We start from the raw sequence: 26,356 nt of genomic DNA, 5'->3' as shown, positions 1-26,356 counted from the left end.
CAGTTGAACTAGTATTCTAGCAGTAACTTCAAAACAGGAGAGATAAGTTTTGATGAAAAAGTTATTAAACGGGTGAATCCATGATCAAACTTGCTTTCCAGGGACATAAGCCCATGTTTAATGTTGCCTTCATTTCCTGGTAGATTACCAAATAGTGTAGGGTCCCTTCTCACCTGGTTCTGGGAGGGCAAGGAACTTATGTGATGGGAGGCTAGATGGAACTGAACATGGCCAAGTAGACAGACTGTCATTGGCTCTGCCATGTTGGAGCCAGGGTCCCATAGGGGCATAACAGCTGTGTGCCCCACAATGTTTTGAAGGAAAAATGTTTTATGGCAAGTTAGTGGGAAATATCTGCATAGTACTAACATTCTTTTTAAGTTCTGCCTTAAAATGAGATGATTGGGAGGCCTGCTAGTATGAAAGGGGCTCTATCAGCAGAGAAACCCTCTGGCTATGTATTTAAACTCCCTAACTGTTCTCTAGAGGGTTCATGCTCTCTGGGTATTGTTTCCCATTTATTTACTTTCCATCTTTGGCCTGGGCTTCTCAAGTGAATTGCCTGTGTCCTGTGGTTACATATGTTAGAGAACATGAATACTAGTTTACAGATCTCATTTTCTAAAAATTTTGGAGTGGCATTATTCCAACCATGTCCCCAAGCTGCCTTTGAGGCTAATATTATTGCTTAAAAATGATTATGAAATATTTAAATTATACAGTAAGGGACAGAGAATGTTTTTTTCCTTTCTTAGTGGTTCTTTTGAATGACTTGCAAGAACAATTTTAAGGGTAGAAGTAGCCCCTGCATTTAGATTTTGCTGGGTCTGACATATGGGTCTGATGAGCATTGGCATGGATGTAGGAAGGCACACCACAGACCTGGCCAGGAGAAAAGATGGGATGGTTCTCAGAGCTCTTCCCTTGCTTCCTCATCCCTGTTTAATAAAAAGTGAAAGATACAAGCAAGTAACATGAAACAAAGCTAGAAAAGATCACTTATTAAAGAAAGAAGAAACTCTTAAATAACAGCTCCAGCAAAAGCCCAATGGAACAAACAAACAGCCACAAAGGACCAGGGAAAGCTCTTTGTCTGAATTAAAAATAACTAAAAATGGTACAATGTGCACTGAATGCAAATGTGCAATTCATTGCAGAGCCCTCGAACTCGGTAACGTTGCAACCTCTGAGATGAGGAATGTCTCTGCCACCCATAGGGAAGAGCTTCCTGGCCAACTGCTCCTGGGACCAAGTCACTGTCCCCTTTCTTTGACAGCTAGCTACAGCACTTGGGTATTGTCAATTCTCCCTTCAGTGCTCCTACTGCAATACCATGAGGATTTGGTGGAAATCAAATGGTGAGGTGATCCAGACCATTCACTAATAAAGACCATAAGATTCTGGTGTATTTCCCTTCAGCAGCAGTGAGGAAAGATGGTGAAAGTGGAAAGAAAGAGCAGCTGTGAGAAGATCTCTGTACCTGATGGTGCCTTGTTGAGTTTTCTGGGACCCCCATCTCTACTCTGGAACTGACCTGATCTTCAAGCACCTATGTTCTGGTGTATGATTCTCTCCCTTTTAACACCACCCTGTCTCTACAGCATATTTCTTGTCCTGACCCCTTTCTGACAAATAGTTTGCTCTAAGGCTTGTTTGGGGAAGTTGATCCTTTCCCCTCTCCCTGCCTATTTCAGCCTCCGCCCCTACCTCCATCAGCTGTTGACTGGCTTTGCCTCCACCAGGTTCCAGCCACTCTCTAACAGATGCCACAGTCTCTGAGCCAGCCCTACTCCCTTGAGGGTTAGGCCATCCCTAGCTGGGATGGAACTGAAGTAAGAATGGTTCTGACATTAAACAGAATTAGGACATATGTTCACACTTGAGGATAGAGAAAGGAAAATAAACTTTTCGAAGTATGGTAAAATACCCGTAGCATAAAACTTACCATCATAACCATTTTTAAGAGTACAGTTCAGTGGCATTAAATGCATTCACATTGTTGTTCAACCATGATCACCATCCATCTACAGAGCTCTTCATCTGGCAACACTGAAAATCCAACATAGTGAAACCCCCTACTCTATAAAAAATTTTTAAAAAATTTAAAACCTGAAACTCTGTTTTAAATAAACAATAGGAGCTATTCTGCCCTCCCCCCAATCCCTGGCAGTCAGCATTCTGCTTTCTGTCTCTATGAATTTGACTACATACATATAAGTGGAATCACACAGTATTTGTATTTTTATGACTGGCTTACTTCACTTAGCATAACGTCTTTAAAGTTCATCCACATGGTAGCATGTGTCAGAATTTCCATTCTTTTCACATTGGAATAATATTCCATTGGACATATTTGTCATGTTTTGTTTCCCCATTCACCTATCAATGGACACTTGGGTTGCTTCCACCTTTTACCTACTGTAAATAATGCTGCTATGAACACCAGTGTACAAATATGTCTTCAAGACCCTGATTTTAATTCTTTCAGGTATATACTCAGAAAGGAAATTGTTGGATCATATGATAGTTCTATTTTTAATTTTTAAAGGAAGCATCATACTGTTTTCCATGGCAGCTGAACCATTTTACATTCCCCCCAGAAGTACCCAAGGGCTCCAATTTCTCCATATCCTCACCAGTACTTGTTATTTTCTGTTTTTTAAATTCTAATTCTGAAAGGTATGAGGTGATATCTCATTGCCATTTTTATTTGCATTTCCCTAGTGATCAGTGACTTTGAGCATTTTTATATACTTACTGAAAAAGTTAACATGAAATCTCATACAAATACGTAACAAGCACATGTAAAAGATTTGATTAACTCACTGAAGGAAACACTGAGTGAAAAAACCTGGTTTCAAGAATACACGAGACTGAATTATATATAATCAATGAAAGAAGAAATGCTGAAATGAGATTGCCAAGTTATATTCAAAACTGGTTAATGTCCCACAGGGCAATAAAACCGTAAGCTTTGGGGTTATTTTTTCATTCAAATAAGTGTCCTTCTACAGTGTCAGATGAACCTAGGATCTAGTATGACATTGAAGGGCACACAGTAATCTTTCTGCCTGCCTTCTGAGCTTTGGAACATTTTTCTTAATAGACTCAATACTTTTACTCCCAGAAACCAATTCTGTGTCTTCTTTCCATGTTCTCTGCAAGAGGGTAGAAATGGGCCTGGGGCAGAGCAGAGAGAAACTTTGCTTTCCTAAAGTTCTTTCCAACTGGCCTTAGTGAGATTTTGGATCTATTGGTAGTCTAATTGCCAGAAAGAGTAGCTCAACAGTCATGATTGAATAAAAGTAATGGTGTAAATGTATCCATCCTTTATATGCTTTCATCAGCTGACTTTGGGTTTTGTTTATTTAGGTTAGATATTCAGTCTGTGCATGCAAAGCTCAAATGTGGAGAATCTGAGGATGATACCAGTGTGTTCCCACACCCTGCCATATTGACCATCTAAAATATTTGAGAATGCTTAGGATTTGCTATCTAAGTAAGTGTTAAATCTGCCAGAATTATGTTTCTGAATTATCATTTTATATAAAGCATTTGTTTTGGGATATCCAGAGTTGGCATGCACCATTAGAGCTATATTGGGTGTTAACATACTGAAATGTTTTCATACCAGTTGGTAAAGAGAAAGTATCTCTTTTTTTTTTCTTTTCTTGTTTTTGGAGACAAAAAAGTTGCCTATGCTGGAGTGCAGTGTGATCATGGTTTACTGGAGCCTCAGCCTCCCAGGCTCAAGCAATCCTCCCAGCTTGGCCTCCTAAAGTAGCTGGGACCACAGGTGTGCGCCACCATGCCCAGCTAATTTTTTTTTGCTATTTTTTGTAGTGAAGCAGTCTCACTTTGTTGCCCAGACTGATCTCAAAACTCCTAGGCTCAAGCAGTCGGCCTGCCTAGGCCTCCCAAAGTGCTGAGATTACAGACGTGAGCCACCATGCCCAGCTGAGAAAGTATCTCTTTATCGAGATTATAAGGCATCTTATCATGCCACTCATCAGTGACCATGGCGGGTAGTGGACATGGGAGGACGGCCAGCATAGATATTGACAGCCCCAGTAGCCACTGAGTGGTCTGGGAGGTGATAGTGGAGGTGTGCACAGTGCCCTCCCTCTGCCCTAGAGTTGTCAGGGATGACAAAGCAGGCAGTGGAGCAGGTGGCATTGGTGGCAGTGTTTTGGAAGTGGGGGATGGGGAGAATGGGGGTGCAGGGGCAGAGTCAGTTGCAGCATAGGTCCTCTGGGAGGCATTAGCATCGAGGTATATAATAACCCAGTAGTGCAGAGCCTGCAGTGTGCCCAGGAGCAGACTGTCAGTATAACAGTGAAGTTATTGATGTGGTTATTACATGGTTTGAACAGGAGCATCACTTAGCTAGGTGACAGCTACATCAGCTAAGATCACAATAACAATCTGTTAAAAAAAAAAAAAAACCAATGATTTGGAAATTTCTAGAATATTTTGGAAATTATTTTCTCCGTAATATAACATGTATATTTTAGGATATAGTTAATTCAACAAACAAAAGAAATTTTAAATAGATTTTGATTAAATATTTTTGATTTTTATATCACATATTGATATTTTATCTAATTATTAAATATTTTCATTTTGAGTATGACTGTTATTTCTGGCTATATAAAAATTATAGTTATTTAACCAAACGATCAAAACTAAGAAAAGAGTAAATTGGGAAGATATTGAAAATATAATAGGTACATATTTGTTTTCTATATTACATAAAGTGCTTATTCAAGCTAAAAAGATGGCACAAGCCTCCTATAAGCAGACAGTTGAATTTTAATAGGCAGTTTGTATAAAAGTAAAGACAGGTGGAGGAGAGGTTCCCCAAAGGCAGGGACAGTGTCTGACACAGGCCTGGTTTCCTGGTCTGCCTAGTAGGAGCTTGATAAATTTTAATTAATCGAATGAATAACTGAGTCAATGTATGAACAACTCTTCAACCTCACCAGTAATTAAGTAAATGCAAACGAAAACAAAAATGAGATATAATGTCATATCTATTAATTTATTAAAATTAAAGAAATAGGCTAGGCATGGTGGCTCATGCCTATAATCCTAGCACTTTGGGAGGCCAAGGTGGGAGACTGCTTGAATCCAAGAGTTCGAGACCAGCCTGGACAACATAGACACTGTCTGTACAAGAAATTTAAAAAATTAGCCAGGCAGTGCACACCTGTAGTCTCAGCTACTCTGGAGGCTGAGGTTGGAGGATCATTTGAGTCTGGCAGGTCGAGGCTGCAGTGAGCCATGATTGCACCACTGTACTCCAACCTGGGTAACAGAGGGAGACCTCATCTCAAAAAGAAAGAAAAAATAAAATAAAATCCAATGCAGGAGAAAAATTCAATGCAGGAGAACCATTGTGGAAACAGGAAAGCTTGTCATCACTTTCCGAAAGGACCTACTTAGTTTATTATAAGAAATCAGGGATACTTACTTTCTTCAACCTGTTTGGGGTATTTATTCTCAGGAAATGATGGTAAAGAAAATGAAAACTTTCTTTAAAATTGTTTACAGTAGAGCTATTTATAATAGCAAAAACTACAAGCAATTTACATACCCAATAGTTCAGTGAAATATAATGCTTTATATTTGAAATGATATATTTCATATATAATCATTTCAAGTGATTATATTTACCTCCACTTTAATGTTAATGAATCAACAATAGATATTAAATAAGATGTCCTTTAAACAGAAGCACACAGAAAACAAGGTTATATGTTGATTGGTTGACCAAAATGTATAACAGAGGCTGCCAGCAACCTAACCCCATATTTTTGCTAGATGCAATGCTCTGTGTTTTTGGCAATTTATAGAACATAACTACCATGAATAATAAGAACTGATTATATTTAATGTGTGGTTTGAGCAAGGGCGTGGACTTATGTGCTCACAGCTGCTCAAATATTATTGGTGATATTCAAAATCTTGGGCAAGGCAGAAATCTGTTTTTGGGTTATTGTATTTTTAAAAAAAAATACTTTCCCTATGGCAGTGAACACACACAGTTCCAGACCTCTACGATTTCCAGTCTTTTCTGGAGTTTTTCAGTTCTCTTTCTTTTTTCCTCTAAGATCAAGAAGAATATCGTTATTTGAGTAGCATATACCTGCACAATAAATCCTTAGAAGATGGCAGGGACTTTCACAGATGTACTCAATATTTTCCCTTGTGTCCCTGCAAGGTCAGAAAATGAAAACCACCACCAATTCTATGGTTTGGGAAGAACTCAGATAGTGACAGGGTAGCTGTGACCAAAATCTTAATCAAATAACCTTTGCTGCAAATAACAAGGACTCCAACCTCAGAGAATTTTCTGTTCCCAAGCTGTATCCACCATGGGCATTCTTAGTTAAAAGCAGTAGTCAGTAGCTTCGGTGAACTTTACCATAGAAGGAATTTCTCAAAAGGCATGCAATGCTCAGGGAATCTCAGGAGAGCTAGAGAATCTTCAGACATGCAGGATGGGTAGACAGAATAACACTCAAATCATACCACAGAGCTGATCCTAAGAAGTTACCCCGCCTGCCTCTATTGGATGCAAACACCACAGCTCACACAGCCAACACCTGACCCTGGGTGCTCAAAAACTGCCGCTGGAATTGCTGCCACAGCTGTCTCTCAAAGCCCAAAGTAGCTGCCGTCACACCCACATGTACCATCACTGATTCTCCACATTACCAGCTTCCAGTTCAGGGTCTGGCAGGAGCCTGAGTGTGTACCTGTACCGTAGCTGCAAAGGAACCTGGGAAATGAATTTTAGCCTCTGCCTCAAAACCTAGGAAGAGAGAGAAAGGAGGGGAAAAGAATAGTAAAAGTGCCTTACCATCTTGCACAGGATGTGTTAGAATTCTTTACAGAGAGGGATTCACTTGGGGTTACTCAGAGCACCACAGGGAGATGTTGTTGGGATGAACTGCCCTGGCCCACCCACTCCCAGCTAAGGCAGCTGCAGCATGATCTGTGCAGGGGCCTGGGCTTCACACACTGATGTAACTGCTCTGTATATATACCCCTTTCACTCTAGTGTTGAGAAAGAGAGAAACTGGATGCAACGATTAAAAATGTTTTAATACCAAACTTCAAGCTTTTTGACTCACTTATGCTCCAAAAATAAGCGCAACATCAAGACTCTAAAGGTGTTTGTGTCCCCGCCCATTGTGAGATTCAAGTTGAGTTTTCGGTGTCATATTTGTGTCTTAGCAAGTTGTTGATCAGCTTCATTTCTTTAAAAAATTCTTCTTCGGAAAGCACTTTGTACCCATTGATATATGAGACATCTTCAAACAGTTGCTACGTCTGCCTGATTGCCTAGTCAACTGGGGACACACAGAACATTACGGTTTGGATATGTAGGTTTTGACAGATCTTGACAGATAAATGTAAATGGAAATATATCTACACTTAAAAATACTTTTTCTTTTGCCATTGTATTGAATATTTTTCAGTGTCAGTTTCTTGTTATGTGAGTGGAGAAGTTGTGGGAGGTGGAGGAGTTTATATTCTTTGCAACTTCTGACTTGGTTGGCTCGCTGCATCCATGCTCCTGAATCACCCCATCACTCAGGGATTGGAAATAGTTCGTCCCAAATAACTATTTACCTTTCACTGTGGCTCCAATCTTGAGAAAAGTCTATTCTTGCTTCCTAGACACTTAAGATTCAATAATATTTGAAAGAATTATTTGCGGAAGTATATTTGTTTTACGTTTTTATTGTGAGATAGCTGTGGTTTTCAATCTTTGAGGGGGTTTATATTTTCTGTTTACCATATAAATGAAAACTACAGTAGATAAGTATCTTGAAAATAAAAATGATCATCTGTGTTAAAATTGCAATAAAATTTTCATCCTAAGTACCTCACTACATGGTTTGGCTGAGCTTTTCTGACCATACCTTTAGATTAACAGTGAAAAAATAAAAATATATTTAGGCACATTAGATCCACCTTAGTTACCTTTACTCTTTCAGTCTGAATGACAAGACAAGTTCCAAAAGAGTGGAAGCTGAATTTTCCATAGAAGTCAACCATGGCAACAGAGGGGATATTCTTTGGCAGGGCGATATGGTTTGGCTGTGTCCCCACCCAAATCTCATCTTGAATTATAGTTCCCATAATCCCTGCGTGTTGTGGGAGGGACCAGGTGGAAATAATTGAATCATCAGGGAAGATTCCCCCATTCTGTTGTCATGATAGCTAGTGAGTTCTCACAAGATCTGATGGTTTTATAAGGGGCTTTCCCCAATTTTACTCGGCACTTTTCCTTGCTGCTGCCATGTGAAGAAGGATGTGTTTGCTTCCCCTTATGCCGTGACTGTAAATTTTCTGAGGCCTCCCCAGCCATGCAGAACTGTGAGTCATTTCCTATATAAATTACTCAGTCTTGGGTATGTCTTTATTAGCAGCATGAGAACAGACTAATACACAGGGTACCATTCAGTACAACAGAGAACTGAAACAGATAGCATTTTCCTTCTTCACCCTTCTCAGCTAATAAACTCAGGAGACTATTGCTATCACTTTATTTCACAGAAGTTGCTAGAATCTGGGCTTTCCACATGAGGCAAGAATTTTTACTCTCTGCCTTTCCTACCACCTGACCCTCAGGGGCCCTGTGCCTTTCCTCCTGCCTCCTTCTTTATTTAACTATTTCATATTAAGCTTTGTTTTTTTTAAAAAACCTACTAGGAATGAAGACATTGTGATACATTTTATGTACCATACTTACTGATATATAATGAGCCTATTCTCTTTTTTTGTTTAAAATTAGTATTCTGTAAATGTAAATTTATGCCTGAAGCATGATTTGGTTTAATCAATTTACTGAGTTTTTACTTTTACAGAGTGGTAAAACTGAATTAGAATGCCATTACATCTTAATGAAGAACAAGAATATTTTAGCCTTGCAGTGGCATCTCTAGAACAATAATTCCCAACACTATGAATTGGAAAGATTTCTTTTTAAAAACATTTTATAAATCTCAATACATTATAGGATAAGAGATGTACTTTTAGTATCCATTGGTTGAGAAAGCTATTAATTGTACAGTATTTTTAAATGAATTTGCATTTGATCTATCACACTGCCATCTCCTTATAATCGTGAAAATAGGACATATGTGTGTAGCCTGCTGGAGAATCTTTTTTTTTTTTTTTTTTTTTTTGAGATGGAGTCTCGCTCTTTCGCCCAGGCCAGAGTGCAGTGGTGCAATCTCGGCTCACTGCAAGCTCCGCCTCCTGAGTTCACACCATTCTCCTGCCTCGGCCTCCTGAGTAGCTGGGACTACAAGTGCCCGCCACTGCACCCAGCTATTTTTTTGTATTTTTGGTGGAGACAGGGTTTCACCATGTTAGCCAGGATGGTCTCGATCTCCTGACCTCGTGATCCACCTGCCTCGGCCTCCCAAAGTGCTGGGATTACAGGCATGTGCCACTGCGCCCGGCTGCTGGAGAATCTTTTACAGGGACTCGTGACTTTATTGATAAGCCACGCTGGAGGCACAGGCATGACAGCTCCTGGATTTTATTCAGGCTGACAGCCACTGCCAAGTCTCCTTGGACCAAGCTAGCAATGAATTGATGGTGCTATGGGAGAAATTGGTTCCTTCCTGACATGCTGGCCATGCTCCTCTGACCTGTCATTGATTTGTGAAGTGCTGATTCATTCAGACATTTTTTAGTTATATAAAAATACATGTACAAACCATTTTAAACGGAAAATAAATCATCCTACAACTATTTGAACAGATATTCATGGCTGGATTCAAAAGCATTGAAATTAAGGGTCTTCAGTAGAAATATAACAACAATAGTAGCAGAAGAATTTCTGCAGTGAGAATCCATTTCCCTCTCTGCATTTGGTGTTCAGCAAAACTAAACCTGTATTGGAAAGGAGTCCATTCCTCTTTCATCAGAGATTGCATTTAGCAAGGAAACAATGGACAGCTTTTCCCAGTGTTCTCTCCTTTTCTCATTGTCAGGGTGTTCTTCTGTGACATTTAATTTGAACCACTGCCTGCCTCAATAATGTAACAATTTGATTGGGTCAGATAGAAAAGGTAGAAGTCTTTTTTAAACCAAAGGATTTTCATTTGAAGGTTTGATAACCAAATTGATTCCTAGCTCCTATGATCCTGGTGATGTCCCTTGGATTCAGTCCCCCTCTCCTCATCATTAGTGGTATCCTCCTGAGGAGAGAACAGAATACCCTACACTAACTTTAGTTGCTGGTCTTTACCGACTTAGGTTGGTATAAAGACAGAACCAATGTGAGACTAGGCTTAGAGTATAAAGTTAATATGTGCAGATTGGGAAATAGGCACTAAAAACTATAGAGTTGACTGGGTCCTGTATTAGTTATCTACAGCTACATAACACATTAACCCAAACTTAATGTCTTAAAACAACAAACATCTATCTTCTAATAGTTTTGTGGGTCTGGAATCCAGGGTGGTTCTGGCTCAGGCACCCTCACAAAGATGCAGTTAAGGTATTAGCCGGGGCGGCTGTCATCTGAGGTTTAAGTGAGTCTGGAGGATCTGGTTCTAAGCTCATTCACATGGCTGTAGGCAGGAGGCCTCAGTTTCTCTTGGCTGGGGCCTCTCCATAGACTGCTCATGACCTGGCTTTTCCCAGAGCAAGTGATCCAAGAAAGAGGGCCCAAGACAGAAGCCACGGTCTTTTGTAATGTAATTTTAGAAGTAACATATCATCATTTCTACACTATTCTGTTGGTCACACAGGATGTGAATACCAGGGCAGGGTTTACTGCAGGTCATCTTGGAGGCTGGCTACCACAGGCCCAAATGCCTAGTTTTTCTAGAAACCATGGAGAGCTGTATTCTTTTAAGTCTGGGGCTATGTCTAAGGACAGACTCTTGGTCAAGTTAATAAAAATGATCTGTCATATTTTAAAGATCTATATATATATATATATGTATCTATCTATCTATATATATATATATAGAGAGAGAGAGAGAGAGAGAAGAGAGTATCGTGCTCTGTCACCCAGGCTGGAGTGCAGTGGTGCGATCTCAGCTCACTGCAGCCTTCACCTCCTGGGTTCAAGCAATTCTCCTGCCTCAGCTTCCTTAGTGGCTAGGATTACAGGCGTGCACCACCACAACTGGCTAATTTTTTTTTTTGTATTTTTAGTAGAGATGGGGTTTCACCATGTTGGCCAGGCTGGCCTCGAACTCCTGACCCAGTGATCCACCCATCTCAGCCTCCCAGAGTGCTGGGGTTACAGGCATGAGCCACCGCACCCAGCCTAAAGACAATTTTTATACCTTTGCTTTTATAATGTAAATTTGATTGTTATACTTAAGTAAAATACATTTATAAAGTGTAAATAATACTAGGGTACAATATAGAAATCAAAATTTTCATGTAAACTTCTTATATAACCATAGTTATTAACAGATATTTACATATCATTATAAAATAAAGAACTGCACTATTCTGAATCTTATTGTTTTCACTTAACAGTATATTATGGATATCTTTCAATGTCAGTATATAAAATTCATTCTGTTTTCTGGCTACATAATATTCCATCGAGTGACTAATAGAATAACTTTACCAGAATTATCTAGCCAGTCTCTACTGTTGGACAACTGAGATTTTTCCTTCAGCTTTTAATAAAATATGAATCATGTTTGTACATAAATCTTCTTGATCTTTTTGTGCTGTGTGAGAATTCTTCAGGGCAAATCTTCAGAAAGTGAATTTTCAAGTGAAAGGGAATAGACATTAAAAATCCAACAGATATTGCTGAATTATCTGCTAAAACTGTTGTACCCAATTACACTCTTTCCAATGGTGACAAAAGTGCCAATAACATCTTCCTTCTAAAATCAGCCTCATTTGACTTGGATATACTTTACTGTGATTTTGAGGAAGGCATGGTGTTGTACTTGGCAGAGGAGTTTAAGACCAAAAAGGAAAATAAAGGGCCTGCTGTAATATCATAGCAACCATCAAGGATTGCATAAAGGACCCCATGAGTGACTGATTTGTAGGCAGAGGCACCCCCTTCAGAGCTGCATGTAGCTCCAGGGCCCAAATTTGACTTCTCTCCCCCTTGAGTATGAATACTGAGGAAGTTTGTGTAGCTCATTTGTTAATAAGCTAACCTCTGACATCTTCAGGCATCTGTCTGTGCATTGATGAAGGAACTAATAGCCAGAAATGAAGAGAAATGGACTGTGGAAAGCTGGCCTCTTGCAGTTCTTCCCAACAGCCTACAACCATTCCTTTCTGAAAATCCTACTGTTGCTTTGGTTGATGCCTCAGACTCAAGATCTTTAAGCAGCATACAAATTGAGAAAAGAAACACATTGAGAGACCAGGACTCTGAAAGAATGGAATTGATCCATTCGTTCATGGATTCATTCAACAATGAATAAATATTTAGTACCCGGCGTGGGGCGGAAGCTATGATAAGCCCTATGTATGTAATTGTGAACCAAGACAGGCATCAACATGGAGGTTCCTGTCTAGTGGGGAAGATGTACAATAATATAACCACAAATATATATTTGGAAACTGTATTTATGTCTAGACATTAGCAGTATTCCAGGAAGCCAGGAAAATGGAGATCTGCAGGATGAATTTGAGGTCACTAAGAGAGTTGCTGGTAGAGTCATGACAGGCAGAAAACAAATGAACAAATGGCATGCGTGCAAAGGCCCTGAGGCAGGAAAGAGGGGGGCTAGCTAAGGAACTGAAAAAGGCCAGTGTGGTCAGAGGGAGTCACAGCAAGAAATGAGGCTGAAGAAGGAGCTGGAAGCCAAATCATAAAGGACCGATCCATTTTCCTGGAAGCATTTTGAGAAAGGGAATTCAGGATATGGAAGTGTTCAAAAGCCCAGGGATGGAAGGAAGGGGGAAAGTGACAGCCACTGGGCAGGAAGCGAGAGATCTCAGCTGGGGCAGGAGGTCTCAAGACTCTATTAGCCATGTACCTTTTACCCCTCATTGTCTACCTGGGCTTCGTGGGCAAACACTGCTGTGCCCCATCTTTGCACATGGCACACACTCCAGAAGCTGAACAGCCTTGCCTGAGCCTACTTTTACCCTCATGGACTTAAAAGTCTGTGCCCCACTTTGCCTTTCATCCACCTGGGAGGATTTCAACAAAAGTCCATGCCTTGTTCTATTAATTGAATTACAAAGGAAAGGCCCTGGTGCATTCAGCAAACCTTAATCTGTCTCCCCATTACCCTAAAATGTTCAGTGTTGTAAAAAGCCCGTGGCAGCATGCCTCTAGAACAGCACTTAATTGACATAATATGGGTCACCTGTCTACATGGAATTAGCTGGCAGAGCTTCCAGAACAACCTACTTTCCTCCCTTTTGTCTTTAGTTTTTGAACTTCTGAAATGCATCACTGCTACTCACGTCAGTTTTGAGCCATTATTTAACAAAGAGGTGTACAGTTGGGAACTGTGCTCCTAGCTCAGAATTTGTCTAGTGGTGCAATTGGGGGGTGAGAGGGGAATGTGGTCAGGGCCCTGGAAGCTGGGGCAGGGGCTTGTCAGTACCATTGGTCAGCTTTGGCATGTGCAGCAACGCAAAACAAAGTGTAACATGGCTTGGTGTCATGCTTTAATGGAATAAGCCTTATAAAAACCCTATGTACATGTGTATGTATGTGTGTGCTTGGGGTGGGAAAATATGAATAAATTCTGTTATGGGGTAGGGAAGGGAATGGTCATCAAGGCCTATGACAATGAAGTAGTCCCTAACCAGTAACTTGGTGTTCTTGTGTCCTGACTTGGGAAGCCACAGAACTGAATGGCCAAAGATGTGACCTTGGAGACCCATTGCCTGAGTTCAAATCGCGGCCCCACCACTTACTGACTGGGAAATCTCAGAAATTTAGTGAACTTAATCTGAACTTAATTTTCCTCATCTGTGGAATGAGAGTAATGATAGCTTTTTTTTTTTTTTTTTTTTTTTTTTTAAGAGACAGAGTCTTGCTCTGTTGCCCAGGCTGGGGTACAGTGGTGCTATCATAGCTCACTGTAACCTCTAACTCCTGGGCTCGTGTAATCCTGCCACCTCAGCCTCCTGGGTAGCTAAGACTACAGGTGTATGCCACCAAGGCTGGCTAATTTTTTAAAAAAACATTTATAGAGACAGGGTCTCACTATATTTCCCAGACCGGTCTCCAAACTCCTGGCCTCAAGTGATCTGCCTACTTTGGCCTCCCAAAGCACTGGGATTACAGGCGTGAGCCACCATGCCCGTCCTGATAGCCTTTTTCTTATGTTTTTTTTGTTGTTGTTGTTATTGTTAGATTAAAGGAGTTGAAGCATGAAAAGGGCTTTATATAAAGTAATTGCTTAGTAAATGAAAAAATATATAGCTAATAGTGTCAGGCACTGTTCTAGGTGCTTTACATATATTAACTTATTTACTCTTCACAAGCTCCCAGGAAATATGTGGTGGTGTTATCATCCCCACTTTCAAGATGAGGAAATGGAGGCACACAGGTTAAGTAACTTGCCCAACATCACATATTGAATAAATGGCAGAACTGAGACTCAAACTTGGGCAGTGTGGCCCAGAGTCCAAGCTCTTGACCACTTTGCTGCACTGCCTCTCAGCCATATATAAATGTTAGCTTTCATTATTCTTGGAAGATGGGGAAGAAAGAATGGGGGAAATATAGTAAGAATGGCCAGAAAAGGAAGAGAGCACTAAGATTCCCTTGTACCTTAGGCAGGACTGTGAGCTGCTCCCATCTTCCACCCCCACACCCTAACCCCCAAAATCCCTTAATTCCAGTGGCTCGGCCTAAATACTGAATGTGTCCTGATAATGTTACACCCTCACTGATTCCAGTTAGGTGAGGGAGAGATGGTCACTTCCTGCTGTTGCTACGGCTGCCCTGGTTGGTGAAGGTCTTTCCAGAGATGCCTGACACCATCGCTAGGACAAAACTCCTCTGTGGGTGGAGTCCTGTCCACTTTCATTACTGCTGGGCTTCTTCAGACAAACCAGAAGTGCCCAGGGGTAAAATTCCCAAAACAATTGCATAATTGACCAAGTCTGACATTCTCGAGAGAGCTATTCCCTACAAGGTTACCAGCCTGGATGCTTTCTTCTAAGATGTCAGTGATTCTAATATGAGGCCAAAGGCACCACACAGGTGAACAACATTGTGTGGGCAGTCTTTATAAAAACCCTACATCAGATATTATGCTGCAACGTGTATTTCAGCTACTGGCTTGGTTTTGGGTGTGTGTGTGTGTGTGTGTGTGTGTGTGTGTGTCTATGTGTGTGTTTTGTTTCTTTGAGGTGGAAGATAGCCCAAGAAAAATGAAAACAAATGTTTAAGTAAAACTGCTGAAGCTCACTAAATTGGCTAGAAATTAATTAATTGAACCTGTAAGCTTATGTTTCTGCTTTCAAAGGGATGATACTGTGAAGTGTTTAGGAATGAAGTCTCGTGATATCTGCTACCTAGTTTCAAATGGCAGGAGAGACAGAGGGACAGGGGAAGTAAAAGTGACCATTGTTAACTCTAGGTGGTTGGTATGTGGGTGTTCCTTGTTTTATTCTTTCACCTGTAATGTATGTTTATATTTTTTAAAAGTTGATAAGTTGGAGGATGATAGAAGCATTAAAAAGTAGGCCAGGTGTGGTGGCTCATGCCAGTAATACCAACACTTTGGGAAACTGAGGCAGTAAGCTCGCTTGAGGCCAGGAGTTTGAGACCAGCACGGGCAACATGGCAAGACCTCATTTCTCAAAAATGTTTAAAAAAGAAAATTAGCCAGTGTGGTGGCTTGTGACTGTAGTCCCAACTACTTGGGAGGATGAGGCAGGAAGATTGCTCGAGCCTGGGAGTTAGAGGTTACAGTGAGATAAGGTCGCATCACTGCACTCCAGTCTGGGTGACAGAGTGAGACCCTGTCTCTAAAAATAAATAAGTTTATGGGGGAGAGCGGAAAGAACAGGTGCTATGGGATCATAGGATGAGAGGGCAGTACAGGATGAATGGTCCTTTCCCCCACTGTCATCACCTTTGGGATCAGGGAAGAAGCAGAGATGTAGAGAGGAGGTCTAGAGGTTGTATGGAGGAGCAACAGATCAAAAAGCTGTGCTCTAGATAAAGGAATAAGCACAGAGCTCAGTACTGCTGTCAAACTAGAAGTTACTGTGAGAGTGGAGTGACTTCCTTTAAGTTACATTCATAAGTTCTATTATTAGGATTAAAGTACTCTATATTCTCCCTTAAAACTGACCACCACCAATGAAAATGTTGCATGTATATAATTTATGCATATGTTGCATATATAATATATGCATATATGTTACATATATCCAAATACCTTTTTCATACATATGTTTCATTTCATATATGTGAAAAACAATGGGAAGAATATCACTAAAATTTTATCTGTAGGTAAGAATTTCCACGCGTGCTTAAAACTGGGAGTCACTGTATCCAATATAAAGTTCAAGGTTTTTTGTTTGCTTGCTTGCCTTTTTATTATCTACTTTTGTAGAAGATATTGAAACTGCAATCATCTTGTTTTTGGGGGAATGGAGTCATTCCATATTGGCTCTTGAGTATGTCTGCCACCACTCTGATTCTAGCTGGAGGCTGCCAGAAATGACTGTGCCATTGAATGGAGTTATTAGGCAACATAAAACGGACAAGCCAGACCAAGGTAGAATGGAAAAGGACTGCCGTCTCAGGCCATTTCATTATGTCTAAAAGAAAAACTGATGAAGAAACACAGGCCACAGTAACCATAGCTCCTGCTCTAATCCTTTCTCCCTGAATCTTCTTGAAGCATCCTTGTGCTAAGGTTCCCAAGGTGTGGGAGGGATTAGAATAAATGCTGTTTTGGCAAGAGGTTTGGTAAATCATCTTGGGTGTTAAGTCCCGTGTAAAATTATCTAATAGTAATGAGGTGTCAGCAGTTTTTTATCTATTTTAAGCTTTAACTAGACCACATGAGTAATGTGCTTTCAGGTGCTTATCTCTAATTAATTAATTCATTTGTAAGTGAAATACCTAATTAAAGCAGTCTAAGGGAGCTCCTTTGCGGCCTGGATCTGGTAGATCCAGTAACAAAGAGAGGTCTTTGCTGATGCAACTTGTTGAACTGATCCTCATGGGCTATTAGCTTTATCAGATTTCATTTGAAGAGTTCTTTATGTTTTTTGTGTTTTCAAGTATAATACAGACCAAATACTGGTCTTTGATACTGACCAGAGTCACTCACTTATGCATAACTTTGGAAGAAACCTGAAGATGGTATGATTGGGGTCTCGATTGGGGTCTCAATTGGGGGAAATGGACGAAGATGATACATGCCCTGCCATCATGCCTTTCTGTCATGTACACTGTCATCAGGCAAGGCCAAAGAGCCTGTCACTCCATGACTGATTGCTTGAGTTTAAAAGTTCAGGGTCATTTCTTTCTACTTAGGAGTTTGCTTTGCCTTTTCTTTATCAGAAAACTATGTAACCCAAAGTATTTACCATTTCACTTCAGCTACTAAGAGATGTTGGCCATGTTTAGAGCTTAAGTGTATGAATCAATTCAGTTGTCTCTTCTCTGTACTCCCACTAACCTTCTTTGTTCTTTTCCTAGAATAAGGGCACCATCCTTAAAGGTAAAGAGCCAATGCCTTCTGTGAAGGGCAGTTCACTGGTTCACAGATAACGATGGCAGCTTTGGATTGAGAAACTTCTATTTTGTCATATTACACCTCTGCTCCATTATGAGGGAGAGGATGCATTTGAGTGTAATAATTATGACTAACGTATAATGTGTTTTGCTTCTTGTAAACTGTTACTGCCCTAAATATGATGAATGGAACAAAGAGCATAAATGAATTCACAAAAGACACCTAAGCTGCTCTGAGGATATAGGAGGGACTTAAAGAGGCAGCAAGAAAACAAATTGAATTTGGGGTAAATGGAAAATTAGGGAGGGGAAATGAGTAAATATGATATGTTAGAAGCCATCCGTTCTCTTTTATAAAGTGGCTTTTTATTAAAAAAAAAAAAACAAAAACAAAAGTCTTCCTCTGAATTTTAGCCCAGCCCTTAAACAATTTCCCCTCAACAGAAAATTGATATTTTTCTAAAATGTTTTGTGACTAAATTCTATTTGGAAAAAAAAAAGTGGTATTTCTCTAAATTAGTGCTTTGAAAGGAACACATACTTAGCCTGAATCACTTTTGCCTACATATGTGAATTATAGGTCCTGTGTTTAGAACTTAGGAAACAGCTGCTGTATTCTGTTCCCAGACAAAGACACACTGCAGAATGCTACATCCAGGTTTTTGGGTTCTCCTGAGACTGTGGTGGTAGGTTACAGGTAACAATATTTGCTGTGAATTAAACCTGTAATAACTGTCATTTTCAGGGCGGGAGGCATTACAGTTATACAGTAAAACTATAAAAGAATAAAAAAGTCAACCTCAAAGAGAAACTCCTTGAGAACAGGAGCCTATTCCTGTTTGTTTCTTTATCCCTTACTGTACAACATACTACATATAGTAGGCACCAAAAGAATAAAGAATTATTGATTAAATGAAATCATGCATCATTCTACCTATGTAATCATTTTATTTCTGTGTAAAATTTCCTTGTGCTGAGTGGTAGCTGATAGTGTCTAACCAGAGGCTAATTTTAGACAGAGAGCCATATTTTACATCTATTATTATTTCAGCTAGATGAAAACACAGAAATTGAGTGGGTGCTGGAACACATCCATTATTTGCCCCCTAGAGATAAATGGAGTAGTTGAGAATAGTGCACCGTTGGCAGAATATGGTGGGAAAATGTGCACATTGGCTTCCCACGAGGACCTATTTTGTACTAAGTTATTTCATATTTCGGTCTCTAGGATGCCAGTGTTATAACATCTCAAAATGCTAAACATTTTCCACTAAAATAATCCTGAAAAAAAAAAAAGAAATGGAAATTAATCCAATTAAACTTCTCTCCTGGGAGAGTGGATTCGTAGCTGGCGCAGCTTCAACAGTGGCCATTGAGGGGGAGGAAGCCCAGGAGTAGAAGAGCCAGGTGCTGGGAGGCCTAAACCTGCCTGCGGTGTGTTGGAGCAGTGCCAGGCTGCTGTGGACCATACCCAGGTTTGTGTAGGTACCCAGGGGTGCAGTGTGATGGACAGGGTATGTCAGGTAGTGGATAGTGTGAGGCTTCCAGGGCCATCTGCCAGCTTTGAAGCGGCCTCCCATCTAATAGCATTTATTAAAATTCAGAGAAGAAGGTCTGGCCACTGGAGATTGAGGCCTGGCAGAAGACCCAGCCAAAACAGTGGGATGAAGGGAGCATTATCTGGGTGATCAGGTGTTTCCTAGGTCCCTGGCTATGAGACTTAAGGAAGCAAAATCTATTTCAGACCTCACCCATTGATGGAGATCTGATTTTATCTACACTGCCAGGCATGTTCAGGGCTGGCTTGGGCACTGCTGGGCAGAGCCTGGTGAAAGCAAGGCTGTGGCTAGAGGGGAGGATGTAGGAGTTAGGAAAAACACGATTTAATGGACTTTCCCTCAACCTTTGGTAGCCCTTAGGCATGTAAGTACATCCTAAGCTAATCCTTACTCTTTCAAAATGGTATCTCATTTCTGAAATTTCTCCCATCATAGTGAAAAGTCCCCAAATGTTCTGGAGTCAAAACATCCACCAGTCAGCACACTTCCCAGTGAATCCCAGCTGCTGCCACGAAGAAGGATAGGGAAGAAACAATTTTTCCATAGCTGTACTTACTGAGCCCCAGGCGTAAAGCACAAGAAAATTGCATCCCATTTGTCAGACAGCAACAACATGGCTGGTTGCCTTCATACTGCAATCGCCTCTGTAATCTTCCTGTGAGATGTAGCATCCTCCAGGGAGTGAGTTGGAACCTTAGCCTAGTGCAGAGTTTATTAAAACCATGTCTTTTTTTAAATCACTTAACTTCCAGCAAATAGTATAAATCTTGCACACACTGAATTACCTCTGATTAAAGGTATTTAGGATTAATCAAGGGAGATGTGTTTTTCCCTGAAAGTAAAAATCAGACTTTTTAAAAAAATCATTCCTTTGAGATATTTGGTCATGATTACTTTAATCACAAAGGAAAATCTGAACTTTGGATCATTTTCTTATTAAGCATCAGAAACACTGTATTAAAAACTGATAAATTGGCCCGGTGTGGTGGCTCACGCCCGTAATCCCAGAACCTTGGAAGGCCAAGGTGGGCGGATCACCTGAGGGGTTTGAGACCAGCCTGGCCAACACGTTGAAACCCCGTCTCTACTAAAAATACAAAAATTAGCCAGGCATGGTGGCGGGCACCTGTAGTCCCAGCTATTCAGGAGGCTGAGGCAGGAGAATTGCTTGAACTTGGGAGGTGGAGGTTGCAGTGCGCCGAGATCGTGTCACTGCACTCTAGTCTGGGCAACAGAGAGAGACTCCGTCTCAAAAAAACAAATAAACAAAAAACTGAAAAAGAAGCCTCACTACATCCCTCAAAAGTGAAGACAAAAGCTACAGGATAATAGAAGCGACAGGGGCAAAACAGTGGGCGGAAAGCCATCCCAAAAGCATTTTTATTAGACAGTGTCAAAGACACCTGCTGAGGTGGTGACCTAACAAGCTTTGACCATGTCGCCACGCTGTCTTCATGCCCATGGTAAAGAGCTGCACTGTCTCCACTCTGCAAAGAGCTGCTTTTGGCCAATTTTGCTTCTTAGTTGTCCTTATGTAGACATGAGTCCCAGCTGAGAGCATTTTTCCAAAAACTAAAGTCAACTTTTACCTCCTTCATTTAAAAAAAAAAAAGAGCAGATTTTGCAGTTGCATCTTGATAAAAGAAGGCAAAGGGTTGAATCCATGTTTTAAAATTATCCCAACTTACACAGAGAGATTTTCTAAAAATAAAAGAACAGTTGTTCATCTATGGTGTGACCTCCATGACAGAATCCTTGCCTTGTGTTTGCAGGCTCTCTTTCCAATAATTAATGCTGTGAAAATAAGTAAAAAAATAAATACACTAACTTATATAACACAAAAATAAGACAAGTTATACTTGGGAGATCAGCTACAGAATAGAAATTAAAGCAGATTTGTTACTTAGGCACAAAATAAACTATGAACTTGCATCTGTTTTCTTATTGCCTTCATTGTCAAAGGGTTAAAATAAACAAGGTGTTACTGTTTTTGGAGAAATTCTTGTGTATCATCATCAAGGAAATAGAATGTAGAAAAATTTGTTTTGTTTTGTTTTGAGACCGAGTTTTGCTCTTGTCGCCTACGCTGGAGTACAGTGGTGTGATCTGGGCTCACCGCGACCTCCGCCTCCCAGGTTCAAGCAATTCTCCTGCCTCAGCCTTCCTGAGTAGCTGGGATTACAGGCATGCGCCACCACGCCAGGCTAATTTTGTATTTTTAGTAGAGACGGGGTTTCTCCATGTTGGTCAGGCTGGTCTCAAACTCCCGACATCAGATGATCTGCCCACCTCAGCCTCCCAAAGTGCTGGCATTACAGGCGTGAGCCACCGCGCCCGGCCTAGAAAACTTTTAATGATTTTACTCTAAATTTTATAATTTTACTCTTAAATTTTATAACTCAGAGAAAGTCTTCATTAATTTAAACTCTATTAATTCACACTTTGCTTTATTTCAGAAGTGACTGGGGTGGTGTTTAATATTACTCAAAAAATCTTTTCTTTGTGGATAATAATGGAAGTGTTTGATGCAATAATATGAAAACAAGATTGTAAGAATAATGCTTAAAATGTTAAAAGAATAATTTGGTTTTGAACATCTTTAAAGTCTTTAAAGATAGCACTTTATATACAAATTTTGCACATGCCAAACAAAAATTGTTTTATCTAGCCTTTCAAGCAGGTCCCCAGAAGAAGTGTTTTGTAGCAAATCCAGCTCATATACTATGAGTTACCCTCAGAATTTAAAAGTAATACATGTATCCCCAATGTTGATGTTTTAGACTGGTCTTTTTCCTTAGTTTGATGATTACAGTTTGACAACATAACCAGTCCCAGCTAGTGGGTTCCTGGACCCTGAATGAAAGGTAGATTTGTAAGGCAGCTGAGCTTTGGCTGATTGAGACTTGTTTGTTTGAACACGTTCCGCCCTAGTAATGGATATGGTCCAGTAACTGGATAAAGATAATGAGCACTGAACAACAGATGTTTATCAGGCAAAATGGAGATCATCTTTTAACACTCTGTTGCTGAGGCTTTGGTATAAGTTTATTTAACAAATTTTAACCAAACAGCTGTTTATGTACCAGATTCTAGGTATTTATAGGCAAATAAAAATAGATATGGCCCCTGTCATGGAGTGTACTGTCTAGCTGGGGAGCGGAACTAAGCACATACACAACTAGATATAAACCGTTGTCCCTCTGTATCTGTTGGGGATTGATTCTAGGAACCTCCCTTGGAGACCAAAATCCATGGATACTCAAGTCCCTGTATAAAATGATATTATAGAGTTGGCCCTTTATATCTGAGGGTTCTGCATCTGAGAATTCAACCAAGGTTGGATCAAAAATATGGTATTTGTGGGAGGTAGAACCTGCAGATACTGAGGACCATATTTGGAACTAACGCAGGACTGACTGCAAGACTTAAGCATCCTCAGATTTTGGCATCCACAGGGGTCCTGAAACCAATCCCCTGAAGATATCAAGGGACAACTGTATTTGCATGTAACTTATATAAACTCTCCCCTATACTTTAAATCATCTCTAGATTACTTATAATACCTAATACAATATAATAATTATAATACCTAATACAATATAAGTAAATAGTTATACTATATTTTTAGAAAATAATTACAAGAAAAAAAATCTGTACATATTCAGTAGAGACGTAACCATCCATTTTTAACAAATATTTTCAATCTATGGTTGGTTGACTTTACAGATACAGAAGGCAGAATATAATTACAAATTATGATACAGAAGTACTCTGAACAATAGGAACAGAATGACATGAAACTATGAGATACAATTGGAAAGACTGACTTTGGAGAGAATTTATAAATGGAAAGGTCCAGGTGAGCATCAGAGATTTTGAGCTCTTAGAATAGTGTTTCTTGAATGGTTCTTATTCCCTCTTTCCGTTTCATTCTATGTAGGCAGTGGAAGATGCCTTCACCATGAATTTTACCTGTGTTACTGCCAGTATAGATGTTGATCTTTCTCAACCAAGACATCATGAATTTCCACAGCCCCGATAAATTGCACCGATAAATTGCAACTGTTGGGGCCATGGAAACATGGGAGCTGGGCTGCTTAGGAGAACCTGAGTTCTTTGGGTGGCGTGAAGGGTGTGGTATTTACACATTTCATTAGGATTAGAGTGATATTGGTTCTGCTGCAAACATTGCCAAGAACTCACCATATTCCTCTGGATAAGTCACTTAATTTCATTGAATCTCATTCTTTCTCCTATAAAATTAGAGAATTAAGATGAGGTCATCTCTGAGGTCCTTTCATATTCAGTGTCCTAAAAGGCTATATTGTATGGTGAAAAAAGGTACAGACTCGGGAACCAGATTGTGAGGGTTGAAATCCCAGCTCTGTCACCTACCAGCTATGTGACTAAGCACATTTCTTAACTTCTCTGTGCCTCCCGTTCCAAAACTGTAAGATGGGAGATAAAATAGTATGCACCGCATAGTGTTGTGAGAATTCAGTGAATTAATCTAGTAAAGTACTTAGTGCCTGCCTCATGGTATGTAAGAAGTGTTAACTGCTATTACTATTCCCTGAAAGAAGGTCACCTCTTCTAAGGCCTGGACTCCAGTAGAGGCAGAATACTCGAGACCCCAGAGTGAACATATAAACAAAATAGTGTTTGGGAACCAATAATTGACATTTCCACAATTCTTACCAAACTCACTTTGTGTTAGGCATGTTTTAAAGCACAACTTTTTATTGTTGGAAGAAGGCCCAAACCATAGAATGCTTTATTTCATACCCACAGGGACTCTCTTCTTCCTTAGGACACAGGCAGGTAATTGAGCCCCTGAGGATGGGGTGCACACAGGATATTGAACTAGTGCTTACTTCATAATGCTTTCACACCTGTGGCCAGGACAACAAAGCAGGAGAAATCAATGCCATTACTTCAGAGGCTGAGAGGTGGATGCTCTTATGCCAATGGGTTTTTGCTCTACTTAAGCAACATGAGACCTCATAAATTAAACTTGAAAAGGATTTTTCAAATTATGAAAAAATTCATAAAAAATGTATAAGCATTAACTTCAGCTGACTTAGTGTATCACAGAGATTCTGTTTTAATGAAACCCATACAGATTTGCAATAACACCATCATTTTCTCTTCCTTTCTTAATACAACCAAATCTCTGAAACTATCATTTTGTTCTTTTGCACTATTTTCTTTAGCATTTTCTTCATAAATGATACCACCTGGACTCTGTTATAAGTGGTTATTAAATGTTTCATAAAGAATGAACTAATAAGACTTGTACATTTCCTCCATTTTCTGTGTGTATATGCGTGTTTGTGTAATCCTCTGACAGCTAGAACTCCGACAATTCAGACTACTGTGATTTGGGGATGTCTGAAATAATGGAGACTATGCTTTCTTATAAAAGAGACAGAAACTACTTTTTCTGTGAGAAACTAGGATACTATCATGGGAAAGAAATTGCTTGTGAATCTTGTAAAACAGAAAATGTAGCTTTTTAGATAAAAGGAAAAGGAGAAGAAAAAGACAAGAAATTAAGTTTACTTAGCAAAAATCTAGTTTCCTGAAACTTTTCTGGAGACCAGAGCACTAGAGTCTCTCAGTGGTTTTTGCTATGGATGACTCCCTCTTTTGGGGATGGTGGTAGTTGGTGAGGGGGAAGACTCCAAGTGGTAGTAGCAGCCAACTCCCCTCTTAGCCCTGACAACCACACCCTGACCCCTACCCCTATCAGCGGCCATCCAACACTGTCACTTTTACCTTAGAAAAGTAGAGTTCAACCTCTCTGACAATTTCCACTGCCCCTCCTTTGTCCCTAGCCTATCTTCCTCCCTTGAGCCTTCTCCCTGTCTTTGGTTTCTTCTCCCTCTCCAAAGACTTTTCAGAAGGAGCTCAGTTTTTCCTAAAGAGTAAGAAACAAAAAAGTCTTTCTGTGGGAGTCTGTTTAAGACATAACGGACTCCTGCTTATAAAAGGCCCTTTCATTCTGTTTGCTGGTATGTGTTTCCTGAGCAGCCGGGGGTGGAAAGTCTCAATAGAGTCCAGTCAAAGATTGCAACTGCAAATTTCCAAGGCTGCAGGGTGGGGGCAGAGGAGAAGGGAAAGCCTTGTGTATAATGCCATGCAGACACTTTCAGCAAGACTTACTCAAGGCAGCCCTAGGAGCTCTGTCTTTAAACATGCCAACATACGTTTTGTTAGCAAGGCAGTTCTTTCTGGCAAATAACTTTCTTTATGGTTTCCCATGTACAGGGTGGTTTTGTTTTTCACAAAATACCCTTACTTAAAAATGACAACTGAGCAGAGAAAATAGGCATGAAGCAGGAAATGCTTGGAGCCTGTCTAAGGCTTTTTTTCTGTTGTGGACTGGCGAATTGCTGCCGTGGTAAGCTGATGTGTTGCCCTTTCTGTTGGAACCTTCAAGATGGTGCCCAGAGTGAGAGGGAGCATTTCAAAGAGGATTCCCTTTTGGTCTTAGGTCTTAAGTTAGAATTACATAGGGGTAAGCGAATTCAAATCAGGAAGTTTGAGATTTGGATTTGAACTGTAGCGGTTAAGAGAGGGTCGGTGTACAGATTCACATTTTTTGAAACCGTGAAATTTGATGGTTAGTGTTCACTTTTCCCCATACATACACAAATATATGTATACATGTTTACATTTTATATTCTGTATTGGCAAATATATGTATGTGTGTGTGTGTATTATGTGTGTGCGTGTATATATGTATATGTATATGTGTGCACATATATACACATATATACACACACACAATACACACACACACACAGACATATGTTCTTGATTTGATTTAATGAATAAATATTTGTTTGGCTGACCTTAAACGGATTTCATGCTATCTTAGCACTTTCTTAAATGGAGAAATTGCAACCATGTGCCAAGATTAATATGGTAAAAGTTTCACTTTATTTTATTTGAAAATATGTATATAGACATGGAATAGAATGTAAAATGTATATGAATTTAAGATAAAAATGGAATACAACCCTTGTTTGTGACAGGAAAGGATCCCAGATTCCCTGGGGGTAGGGGTGGACTCAGCTTTAGCTTCAACAGACTCTGGGAC

At 40.0% G+C, this 26,356-nt stretch overlaps 1 protein-coding gene across 11 annotated transcripts in view; it reads left to right on the top strand.

Moving 5' to 3' along the window:
- The window catches only part of GNG2 (G protein subunit gamma 2), a 156,796-nt gene that overhangs the window by 84,205 nt on the left and 46,235 nt on the right, over positions 1-26,356 (top strand). The window contains exons 1-2 of one of the 11 annotated variants that reach the window (XM_058429316.1): positions 3,374-3,499; positions 22,978-23,110. The exons of 8 other annotated variants lie outside the window; for them this stretch is intronic. Coding sequence is in view for 1 of the 3 variants with exons in the window: in XM_058429311.1 (XP_058285294.1) it covers positions 3,478-3,499 (22 nt within the window). In the remaining 2 variants the exon portion in view is untranslated. Of the gene's footprint in view, positions 1-3,359; positions 3,500-22,977; positions 23,111-26,356 lie in introns of those variants that run through there. 2 more of the 11 variants (XM_058429315.1, XM_058429311.1) reach the window with 2 other exon arrangements.

Source organism: Hylobates moloch, unplaced genomic scaffold, assembly GCF_009828535.3.
Source record: "Hylobates moloch isolate HMO894 unplaced genomic scaffold, HMol_V3 SCAFFOLD_16, whole genome shotgun sequence".
In the NCBI taxonomy this organism is placed as follows: Eukaryota; Metazoa; Chordata; class Mammalia; order Primates; family Hylobatidae; genus Hylobates; species Hylobates moloch.
Note: the sequence above shows the minus strand (reverse complement) of the source record. Positions and strands in the feature narration are given on the sequence as shown.